The sequence below is a fragment of the Colossoma macropomum genome, unplaced genomic scaffold, assembly GCF_904425465.1.
Source record: "Colossoma macropomum unplaced genomic scaffold, Colossoma_macropomum, whole genome shotgun sequence".
Lineage (NCBI taxonomy): Eukaryota > Metazoa > Chordata > Actinopteri > Characiformes > Serrasalmidae > Colossoma > Colossoma macropomum.
In genome coordinates, this window is record NW_023494805.1 from 26,005,377 (window position 1) to 26,018,141 (window position 12,765).

The 12,765-nt window shown below is 37.4% G+C and overlaps 1 protein-coding gene across 3 annotated transcripts in view; it reads right to left on the bottom strand.

Moving 5' to 3' along the window:
- col4a6 (collagen, type IV, alpha 6) overlaps nt 1-12,765 on the bottom strand; it is a 117,385-nt gene that overhangs the window by 47,742 nt on the left and 56,878 nt on the right. For all 3 annotated transcript variants that reach the window (XM_036596571.1, XM_036596573.1, XM_036596572.1), the window contains exon 4: nt 12,673-12,753. In XM_036596571.1, the coding sequence (XP_036452464.1) occupies nt 12,673-12,753 (81 nt within the window). The remainder of the gene's footprint in view (nt 1-12,672; nt 12,754-12,765) is intronic.

Below are 12,765 nucleotides of genomic sequence, written 5' to 3' on the forward strand. Positions count from 1 at the left end.
TGAAGCAGACTTTTTTGTAATGAATGTGATGACATGACTCAGAAACAGAAAAACACAACACAGCAAGCAAAACTTACAACTCAAATGAAGGATTTCCATTTTTAAACAATTTCTATCAAATGCACAAATCCTTACAGCAATTTATTTCCATTTCCCGAAGTTAAACTCTTTCTCCTACTTTTACCTGATCACTGTTGCACTTCCACCAACACCCATTGGGTGGCAGTGTCTCTTCCAAAAAGTGAGCACGTTCTTGGAAGCACAGGCTGAGTCTGAATATTTTAATAAAACATCCTTTTATCTTTGCTCTCCTTGACTTTGCCTGATCTGTAGTATCTCTTATGGCCTCATTAAATTAACTGGGAGAGATGACTATCTTTGGATCCACATGGATACCAGATAAGGCAAAATAAAGGGAAGCAGAGACGAAAGGATGTTCCATTAAAATATACAGACTCAGCCGGTGCTTTCAAGAACATGCTCTTTTCCTGGAAAAGACCTGGAAAACTACTTATTGATTTGCTAAACTGTCACTGTATGCTCAGTTTCATTTACTGTCTAAGTTGTTTTTAGCTGAGAACTCTAGTAACTGAACTTCTCTACAGTTAGGATTACTAACAACACTAGCAATGATAAATATGATTTGAACAATTTCAAAATGCTCTGTTCTGGTACCTCAGCTGTGTCATGTCTTTGCTAATTCCTTTTCTCACCTAGATCTTTACAGTAATAAGTAAATAACATATTTTGAGAGACATATCTGCCAGACCAGGTCAATAACACAAACAGCAAGTTTGAAAAGATCATGATTCACAATGAGGAGCACATTTTTCTAACGATCTACCTGTAAATTATCATTATTTTTCCATGGGGAAGTAGGTTAATGTCAGTTTATTGGACACCTGTAATGTTTATGACCAATTAGCACGCAATAAGAAATCTCAATATAAATGACAGAGATGGGAGTGGCTACTTTATTTATACACTGAGTGAAAAACATGTCAAAACATTTAATTTAGCCCTTGCATTGACCCTAACCATCTGCCTTGGTGTATTAAGTGGGTGCACTGTGTCATTAGCATTGTCACTAGCTTGGGAAATCCCAGCCAACAGTCAACATCACTGCACAAAATCAAATGTTTTTCTGTACTTTTATGTTTTAATGATTTGCATTGTACACTTGAGGAGGACAGTACATATCAGCTTGATTTTAGCCACAGAGAACACAAGTAAACGCTTCTTTGTGTGACTCCATACTTAAGAAACTCCTCTTCCACAGAATATAAGTGTTTCTACTGACATGTCACTTAGCACAGGATAAATATAACCTGAGATTATTTCTATGCTTCGCTTTACAGAAGGTGAAAAGTGTCTGAATCTTAACTGATGCAGGAGCATGTGGTCAGTAAAAAAAACTGACATGGCACATTCGGACACTGAGCAATCCCAGTAAAAATTATATTACACTACCTTCACCTACTCCTGCCCGAATAGTACACTCTTAAAAACAATGGTTCTTCAAGGGTTCTTTAGTAAAGAAAATGGTTCTATATAGAACCATTAACACTCAAAGAACCCTTTGCATGATTAAAGGGTACTCTGCATCACGAAAGGGTTCTTCAGATTGATCTGTTGTACATGGTTCTACATAGAAAAGAGTAGAAAAGAAGAACCCCAAAAGGGTTCTTCTATTGTTATGATATAAGCTTTTCACAATGGAATAACCCTGTTTGGTGCTATGTAGAAGCATTTTCAAAAAGGTTCCACACAGAACCATCTACAGCACATTCTTCAGCAATCTAAAGAACCCTTTCACGATGTAATCATGCAAAGTGTTTTCTTCGAGTGTTTATGGTTCCATATAGAACCTTTTTTTTTTACTAAAGAACCCTTGAGGAACCGTCTTTTTTAAGAGTGTACTTTATTCAACTAACCTGATGGTAGTTATATTCTGTACCCTCTCTCTCTCTCTCTCTCTGTGCTCTGTTTGAATGGTGTAAGGTGACACTAGGGCAGTTTAAACAAGAGCAGCTGTTTGCACTTCAGTCATCAATAGATCTTTATCAACAGATCTAAACTGTTCACGCGTATATGTGGAATGTTGATGTAAGCTCTAAAAACAAATTTTTTGTTTAAACCTGCATTAACCTGCACTGTTCTGATTGTGCAGCCAGGTTCTGGTTGGATTAAAAGGCAATGGAACCTGATAACAGGAGGGAATTTATTCTAATGGAAGGGGCAGAGGGCTATGGGGATAAAATAGCAGGATATATACCGTAAAACGAGAAATATTGCAACATGTATGCTCTTGTGCCTCCGGGTCATCTTTCCACATGTGCCCTCATTTTGTTTGCTTATTCACTTAGAGCCTTTCTTCCGGCCTATCGCTTTAAGTGTAGTGAAATTAGGACCAAGGCAAAGCGGAAGCGGCCATCACCCAAAGTCGGCCTCTCTTTCTCACTGCCAGGCTTGGTGGCCAGAGGGCAAAAGTGGCTAAGCTGGTAGTTTGTGCAGGAAAAGAGAAGCAGGCAGTGGCCAGCAAGTAAAAACATAAGCATCCTCTGTAATCACAGGAAATAACAGAATTGTAAACAGGAAGAAAAAGAGAAAGAAGAACAACTCCACATTCTGATAGACAGAGTCAGAGAAAGCACAAAAGAAAAGAGGACTGGATTCCATCTGATGAAAATAATCATTTAATAGACACCTTCCTCTGCCTAGTTCTCTCTATTTTGTCAGGTAAAAGAGAATGACATGCTTGAGGAGCAGCAGACTCCTCCCATAAAACTACATCACAAACTAGAGAAATCTAGTTTCTTTCTGAGCCATCTGATGAGCGGTGACCTTACAATAACTTGATTTGATTAGGACGACTCAGATTCTTTAAAGAACTATTTAATGCATCTTAAAGTCTCAATATTACTATGATTTGATTCATTCACAGACAACTCAACACTATGAGTCTGATTGGATGTGTAGCTATCAAGAACCGTTACCGAGGAAAGGAAACAGACTAAAAAGAAGAAAATTCGCAAATCAAACAAAGCAGCTGCTGGTGTTCTCAGAACAATGGACTAGCCACCCAAGAGTCCAGACCTCAACATCAGTGAATGTGTTTTGGATCACTTGGATCACAAGAAGAAGAAAGCGCAACCACCTTTGGAGGTGTGGAAAAATATCCCTGCAGATTTGTTTGAAAAACTGAAAGTAAGTCTCCCAAAAAGAAAGGAAGCTGTAATAAAAGTAAAGAGCAAACACACTTAACACCGAAAAATATATTATACGTAGTTATTAAGGCATCTGTGTAATCTTCTGTTAAATATGTTTTCTGTGTTTTTTTTCTGACAAGAAAAAATGAATAATTTGTACTTAATGGTAATTTTGACTGCTTAATTAAATGAAGGGCATTTGACTTGTACAAAACTATCAGTGCAAATTTATTTGTGATTATTTTGGTACGATTCAGAATTATTTTCTAAAACTTATTCAATCTGACAATTTAGTTGGAGATAAACAGTATAAATAACACAGGAAGCTTTTTTATGTTTGAAATTAGGTAGAGATATTTTATTTAGGGCAAAAACAAGGACATAGTTCATTGAATATTTTAATAATCAATTATCATTTATTTTGAAAACCAGTGTAGTTGAATCACCACCTTCAGATACCTTTAGATCCCTAATTTGAAATCCAGATTAAAAACATTATTCAAGCTAGCACATGCCTTGTGTAAAAGTCTCTGAAAGTTAGTAACTAAAAGTTCTAAATTAATATCAATTAATATTGTTATTACTATTACTAGGTCAGACTTTGTCTCCTGTCCTGAACCTGTCCATGCACAGGTTCTTACAGCATGCCTACATAAAATGACCTCAAGCTCATCTCTCTATTGCAAATGATCATTTCCTCCATTAATATCGACTTCAAGGAAAAAATTGGGGTATCTGTCTAATATCTGATCTTCTTTCAAGTGTCTTGACAAGCTAAGCAAACAAACACTATAGTAATTACTCAGACTGTCATTGACTATTAAGTGAAGACAGTCAGGCCTAATTCACGGCTTTAAATCTCTGTTATATGTTTGCTGGGCTCTGAGAGCTGACGTAGTGGCAGCTGAAGCAGACTTGCATGTGCCTAGGAGCCTGCACAAGTTCTCCTAAGCTCCCCGACCACACATGAAAGATAGCACTGCTTTTCTTTAGCTTACCCTAACACAAACCATGCTGTCAGCCTCCTGTCACCTTTGACCTCACTGGAAATGGATGTTATTGGTCCAGATGAGTCCAATATGGGCTTATGTTTGTGTTGAGCTCTTGCCAACTGGAGAACACGCTCTTCAGAAAGCTGCTCATGGTCACTGCATGTCTTTTGGGTGTGTTATGTGATTATTAGATGGAAATAATCTCTAGAAAATGAGACATGCCCTCAAGCAAGCATGTGTAATATTTACAAGTCTTACTTAACGTCTCATCAATGTCCCAGAGACTTTTGATCTGTCTTCCTAAACTCAGTAAAATCTGCCTTCTGGGTAGATGGGAAGTACGCATGTCCATTCTAGCCAGAGTACAATGTATCAGCATGTGGAACTGGAGCTTTCTGTGTGCTACAGTGTTTTCTATCACTGTACAAAAGAGGCATGACATTGCCTTTATTGTTGAATGCACTGTGATAGTTTCTGAGCTCTCTCTCTCTCTGTCTGGCAGACTTTCCCACTACAGCTGACTGCACTCGTTGGGGTCCACTCACTTTCCATCACCTCATGCTGGCTGCTGTTGGTTTTGGGGACTGTGATTCTATTGGTTGTGGTGTAGTGAGGCTCAAAGGTACTTTACGGTTTGCAAACACTGGCTAAGGCTTTTGTAGCCCAGGATTACTCATATAAAAGGTAACAGCGCTGGCCAAGTAGGCAGCCAAACTATCTCACCTTTTTTCTGAGGTGGACGCTGACCACAGCTGTATCCAGAGCTGAAAGCGGTGAGTTAGTGAGAGGCCTGAGGAAGTTTAGCTAATTGAATTCACATACTGTGGGAGGCTCTGGTCCTGTTTCTAAACTAATGCCTGTGCAAGGTTCATACATTACAAGATGAAGAGAAGAGAGGCTGTTGCACAGCTAATGTACAATTTTTTTCTCTAAGAAGACTAAACGAAAAGTCTTGTTCCTAGTGTGAGGAGTACACACTGTATGTGATTCTTTAATGTAGCTATCATATATTTTATATATTTTGAAAATTGCTTAAAGTATTGTGATTAGGGCTGCGTGCCATTCAATATCTTTCTATACCAATACAGATACCAGTATCGACACCTTAACGTCTATACTAATTCCTGAGTGATACTTTTTTTTTAGATATCTTCTTTTAAACACAAAAAATATATACAGTACTGTGTGAAAGTCAGAGATTACCTTTCATTCATTTAATTTCCAGTCAAAAAGGCCATTAAGTTATTCATTTTTAGATTATTATCTGAGGAGATTATCCAGAGGAAAATGAAATAAGTAAAAGAAAGAGAGAAAACGGGACTCCTAACAATCATGTAAGACCTGGTAGACCACCAAAACTGTCACTATCAGATAAACAGAAAGCTTTCATCTTTGAGAGATAAGAGAAAATGCAACCAACTTCTCAGACTGAAGTTTGGATACGTGGAAAAATATCCTTGCAGATTTCTTTGAAAATCTTCCAAAAAGCATTTTTCCAAAATTCTTATAAAAAAGGATGGAAGTTGTAGTTAAGGCAAAGTGTGGACACATTAAATGCTGAAAAAAAGCTTGTTTACTGGCTCTAATACATAGATACTGAAATCCAGTACTGAATGACACAGAACTACACATTGGTACTGAAGTAATACAGCTGGTGCCACCAGAGTCTTAAACACTCTAATTGTGACATTATGTTTCTTTTTCATTTTGCCCAACCCCATGTAGAGATTATGCCTGTTTTGGCTACGAGTAAACAAACATGCTGGCAGGGGTGCGGTCAGGCTCTGGGGTTTTTGGTGGTTTGAGGAAATGGTCAGTGGTTTGTGATTCAGTGGATGATAAAGAGAGTGGTGAATCACTGGAAGTGATGCATTACCGGCGTAGATGCTTTCAACTAGCCATAACATAGACTTTCTTTAATGTCTCTTGCTGCATCTTGATTCCTTGCCTCATCTATCATGTACAGTCTAGTCTGACTAACTAAAGCATTACTGTGTCTTACCAGCAGAATGGCATAGTAAGCCTAAAAGTCAACTTTCACATGCATAGTAAAGGCCTCAACACTCTGCCCATCAGTTGTAGAGCTGCATCATTGAGCTGGGACTGAAAAACAGGTTGTTAGTAGCAGACCAGGAGCACAATGTCCATATATCATACACACTGCCTCAAATTGACAAAAAATTATGACACTGTGCATCAGAAAAATGTCACAAAAATATTGCAATATTTTGTAATATTGCCCATCCTTAGCTTGACTTGTTATTGTATATTTAAAATGTAACAAAGTTTAAATTCAGCTCTCAGTGACACTATTAAAATGTGCAGCATTGTGTATGGCTGGTCCCCACAAGGAAAGAAAAGGCAAAAGAGTAAAATAAGTTTTAATTAGTAGACTGGTTCAGCAAAAATGCAAATCAAACTATTGTCCACATACCCCAAATGTAGTCCATCAGCCAAGATATGTTGGTTTATAGTAAGTCATACTGTGTCCTAAATCACATCAGGAGGTCTGGGTAACCTTAATGAACACCTAAATACAGGCTACAAAAAGGTTTAGGAACATGTTTACAGAACAGGTTTGGGTGACTATTGACTTCTAGTGTCTGTTAGCAACATTAGCCTAATAGTTCCAGTTTAAAACCAAAGAAGCATAATTTGGAGATTAAACATGTCTTGACTGACTGATCACTGATTATATCTGGGATAAGTGGAAAATTGTGTGCATCTGATTTATCACCAAACCATTCTTTCAAGGTTGGGGTTAATTGAAAGCATGTGCTAGTCAATGGAAATCAATGGAAATACCCCACAAAGATAAGATTACAAACTTGTGTGTTTGTGTGCTCTTGTGCGTATGTATGTGTGTGTCTGCGTGTGCCAAGGCTCTATTTAAAATCTCTGTCATGGGCGATCTGATGTTAAACAACAATTAGAGGAGGTGTCTGCCCACAGCCTGTACTTACACTACACACTGCAACACATACAAAGATAAAGACTGCCACTTTACTCTGCCTGTTCTACCTTCAAAACCACTACACATTACTCCAAACAACACAGTTTAAAATAGCACTCAAACATGGTGACGTCTTCCATGTAGTCTGGGTTATGATTAGTTTTGCCTTGTTTTATAATACAAATTTCTTTTTGAAGGGTGTTTATTTGGAAATACTCAAGATAAAGTATTATATAAAAAAAGAAAAAAACATGGTGACATAAAACGCAGGTATCAGCTAGTTCTGGTTCATCTACCGTAACCCACACCACATACCATACTGCAGAGTCCTCCAATCTTATCCTGGGAATCAATCCTTCTGCAGAGTTAGTTCTAATTCACCATGCTTTACTTTCAGATTAGTTTGATTACATAGTTAGGACATGTTATACTCCTACAAAAGCTGGCAAAAAGGCTATTGTGCATAATGACACAGAGGAACCACTTTTGTTTCCTTAAAGAACCTTTCAAATGGTTCTTTAGAGAACCATTTTTGTAAATGAGATGTAAGTGTAAAGAACATTTTAAGTTCTTTAAATTTATGTTCTTTTATGTTCTTTTAAATATAAAAAAATCTATAAAATGTAAAGACTCAAGGAAGAGCCTTTAAATTGGTATAGAACCTTTACATTACATAGGTTTTTTAAACCATTAAAATGTTACTTACACTCACAAATCTCTTCTTCCAACAATAGAGAACCAAAAGTGGTTCTTCTCTTCCATTAAAAGGGGTTATTCACAGGTTCTTTAGAAAAATCAAGTTATACGGTCGAATGCCAAAATGTAAACACCCCATCAAAATATACGTTTTGCCAATTTTCTAAGTAAAAATAAGTTAACACATCTTAACACACTTAAGTATAGCACTTTTCTGCAAATCTTAGTACACAATTTCCATTTATTTACCGAGTTTAACATACTGAAAACAATAAAATATAAAATGTGACAAAACTTTTGCACAGGACTTCTTTCATGTTTTATTTTCCCCTTTTTTAAGGTTGTAGACCAAGGCTGGAATTAAACTCTGCAGCATAAAGATCTCTGCACGAGTACAGCTGGAGATGCGTATCAAACTGCAACTCTCAAGACGGTTTTTTATCCAGCATCAGATTCAGTGTAACCTCAGCCATGCCCGTCCTCAACTTTTCAGTTCTAAAATGTCATCCTGTTTGTTTAGGTAGATTTATTAGCCCTACAAATGGTGACGTTATAATTGTCACACAATGACTCTTACTATTGGCCCTGAAGCTATAAAGTCTGCCATAAATACTGTAGGGAGATGGCACAGCGCTCATTTCCTCAGGTTGGTGAGGACTGGCATGTGAGTTTTGATCCCAATAAAAGTCATCTCTCATCTGGTAGTTGTGAATGGAATACAGAGGGCCATAAATCTGACCTGAGAACAGTTTCAAACCTCAGTGCCAAATCTGGCAGACCGCACAGAGGTGTTGCCAAGAAGGTCCTGGAGCAAACAAATATGAAAGATATAAATGTGTGGGAGAATACTCTGGTGTAATATATGCTGCACAGTTTGTTTTTACCCCCTGTTGGACAGAGTGATATTGATATGGAAGAACGAAAAAGACGTGACAGACAGACTTTTTTGGAAACAATGTCTTTTGCAATGAATGAATGAATTTTGGTTGAATGTAGCCATTTTTTTTCTTTTTACACTAATAAAACATGCTCTGACTGGATGTTGTGTTGTGTACTATAACTGAATGCTTAGCCTTTGTAGATACATTTAACTTTAAACCATCAGCAGCCATGGAAACACTCTTAGCAAAAGAAACGTGAGCACCTATATCTTAAATCATTAGAAATGTGGTTTGAGAATGTGCAATAGGCCTATAAGATAACATCTGGACTAGCTCATTCTCACAAGCCGACTTCACCGGAAATCACCAGGTTTCGTCGCTCACTGTGGCCAAGAATCGTCAACTTTGACGGAAACGGCCATTTTGATTGACAAGCCACAACTTACGATGTACTGTGCAATGTGTAGTGCAAGGTCAAATAAGTGCTACAACAGAAACAGACTTGCCTAAAACAATAGTTATGTTTATTTACTTATGATTTATGTTTATACTTTAACTATTAGATAGTGGAGATCAACAACCACAGCCTGTGTGTGTGTACCTCTGTGCCTGTAAGTGTGTGTGTGTGTCTCAAAGGAATGTGCTGTGGTTTGGCTGACATCAGTAATGTCTGCTGAGTAAGAAGGGAAGTCTGAGAAGGCTTTGGGGTTAAACTGTGGTTTGTGGGTGAACGTGTGTCCGTGTGTGCATGTGTATGGTTGGATGTGGACAGTACAGGTGGTCTAATACACAACACTAATGTACTCACTGATAAACAGCACAAATAAACAACACAAATGTCTTGAATGCCTCCCCCAAACCCCTCTCATAATGTATTAGCTTTGTAGTTTTTCTTTATCCCATTCATTTTCAATAGGTTGTGGCAGTTCTGCAGCAAAAAAGTTAGGTGGAGCTGAACATTATGCAAATAAACCCAACCAATGCGATGTGTTTATCCAATCTGAAGGCAAGTGGTGTTTCTACGATTTGTGTCTGCAGTTCAATGTATGTAACATATGTTCCTATTTTTAAATGGTCTCATGCGACATGGAAGGACAGCAGCAAAACCTCATATATTTAAACAGAATGTTTTACCTCTAAATTTCAAAATACGAGTACAAAGATGACTGCGTGGTTGGAGGTTAATATATTGAAATTAATGATGTTGACAGCAAGTGATAATCAATGGCTTCTACTCTATCCAATGACTGTTACCCAAATCCAAATCTGTACAGGTTAACCATTCAATGCTTTGGAAAATATTAGTCTAATCATGCATACTATCTTTATTCTCGGATTTAAAAAAAATAATAAAAATATTAATTACATAAACAGTGAAAACTAGTAAGACAATTTCAATTAAATTTCACTGGGAATACCCTCGTAACACCTATGTGCAGCCCGTTCAAAAAGGAGGAATGCATTCACATCCATCACTTCATACTCAAAGATTAACAGTGGTTGGTATTTAAAATAACCTATATTTCCAAAAAAAGACTGAGTGAATTTAATATTTCATTTAGTTAACTCCACTGACCATCATAACTACTACCTTACTTTTTTTCATAGTAATTAATGAATAATTGAGTAGCAACTGAATGATAAGACTTTAGTTTAATCTTTAAACCTACAACTCTGCAGTTTAATCTGAGTCTGAAACGGCATGATTCTAAAATCTCTCTGTATAAATCTTAGAAATCAGGTAATTTATTAAATTATTTTCTTCTCATATAAAGAACAATCACATAAAGAACAATTTATGATCCAGTCATTGGTCAATGTTTTCAGCTTGCATGCAATGCTAACGTCATCCACAGAAGTTAAGGGCTTGTCTCAGCCTGACAACATATTTACAATACATTCTTTGTTTGTTTGTAAAATCTGCACAACCCCGGATATCTATAACCACAGAACATACCTGGTGGGGTGTGTGTATTGTGGGCGTGTGTGCTTTGGAGGGCTGGGCAGGTGTGTTTGTGTGTGTGTCTATGTGTGTGTGTGTTTGTGTGCGTCTTGAACAGCTTTACATTAACTAAGATTTTCATATAGTGTCTGCTTTGCATTAATGATGTGTGTTCTGCTCATCATAGCAGTACGTGAGCGACAGTGGCATGAAGCTATGCAAATGCTGGCATGGTGACAGCTAAACTGTCACTGGCAAATACTGTCACTGAACAGCCGAATATCAAGTGGCGAAAAAAGGAGGAATGTCAGAGGAGACCTTCAGTAGCACAGATTGTTCATTCAAGAAGGAAAAAGGCAAGAGGATGCTCTGTACGTTGATGCGAACGATGCAGTCTGCAAAACATTGCAGCTAGTAGTAGCAGAATTTTCTGTTGCAGCTCCATTGAATACAATGGAATATCCATTTTCCCTTTGAATGTCTACCACCAACATGTAAACATAGCATGAGACTAGGACCGACTCAATGTTTTTTCTCTTGATACTAAGTTTTCAATTTAAAATATGCATACATAATACTGCTACAGCTGAGGAATTCAATCTTTAATATGGTATATCTTTATTTTTTGTCATTTTAAAAAAAAAGCTAAAAAAAATTACCCTACATTAAACTGATAAAATGCAAAATTCTGAAATAGTCTTTTGCTAATGAACTTGACTGAAGCACAACAGAATCAGAAAGCCTTCCTACGCCGGGTTTTTACTTGAATGTGCTGTCATGCTCTGTTAAAAGAGACTTTTATCTTGTCACACTGCGGGGCTTTGTAGAGAAACTCGTGGTGCATTACATGTTTGCAAAGGAACTGTGTCAAAACAATAACAATAGTGGATTGGTGACATCTGGCTGATATTTGATCCATTTAATAAGGGCAGTATCAGTGTTAATACTGATCCAGTGTATCAATCAGATCATTACTTCTATGTACATATATGACATCATGCTCTTTACACACTAACCAGCATGTCTTCCTAAAACTGCTTCTTGTTCTCTAGGAAACATTCCTCTTTCAAGTGCTGTTATTTTTCAAGAGGAAGAAAGTGTTACTGAAGTGCCTATGGTTAAGGATGTGTAATGACTACAGTTAATATGCAGCTAGATGGCTTTTTGCTTGAGTGGAGCTTCCGTTTTGAATGTGCGCTTGTGCAGTTTGTGAAAAGCAGTGCATCTCAGACTGTCTGGCTTTAAAAGGACCTGAAACTTCTTTTTGAGCCATGATATGAGGGAAGAATGAGAGGGTAGAATGCAAACAAATACAGTTTTGAATACAACAACATTGAAGAATTAACAAATATGCTTTAAATTCAGCCCATTCTGCTCCATTTGTTCTCTTCTGACAGTGACTACAAGGGGCTGGATGGAACTGAATGGACTGAATCTACGCTTATATGTGTGTTTTATAAGACTTTCCAGCTAAGAAACCTAAACTGAGCTACTGTCTTAAAAATAAAGGTGCTAAAAGGGGTTCTTTGTGCAATGCCATAGAGGAACCACTTTTGGTTGCCTACTAAAAAAAATTATGGATGGTTCTTTGGAGAGCCATTTATATAAATGAGCTGTGCGACTGTAAAAAAAAAACTTTTTAAAAAGCTTAAAAAACCTCTACATAATGTTAAGTTTCCTGGAACAGCCCTTAAAGATTCTTTAAATGCTGATAAAGTTTCTTCATGCTCACTTTTTTTTCAGACATAGTTCTTTAGGGATCCAAAAATGGTTCTTCTGTGGCATCACTCAAAGAATCCTTTGTGACACTTCCTTTAGGGGTTCTCTTACCAAAACCCTCATCACTAATTTAAAAAGAAAAACTCATCACTCACTAGTTACTTATAACATTATTATTTTCAAGTAGGATATACTGAAACATGTTTATGAGTTAGAGCGCCCCCTGTGGGTGAAATATAAGAGCATGGCCTGTGTGTTCCAAGGTGTGTGTTCTACTCACCCTACTGCCTTTTATTGGGAGACAGGAACATCCTCCCCCACTACAGTCACGTCCTTCACACGGTCCAGAAGTCTTCGTCCCCTAGAGAGAAAG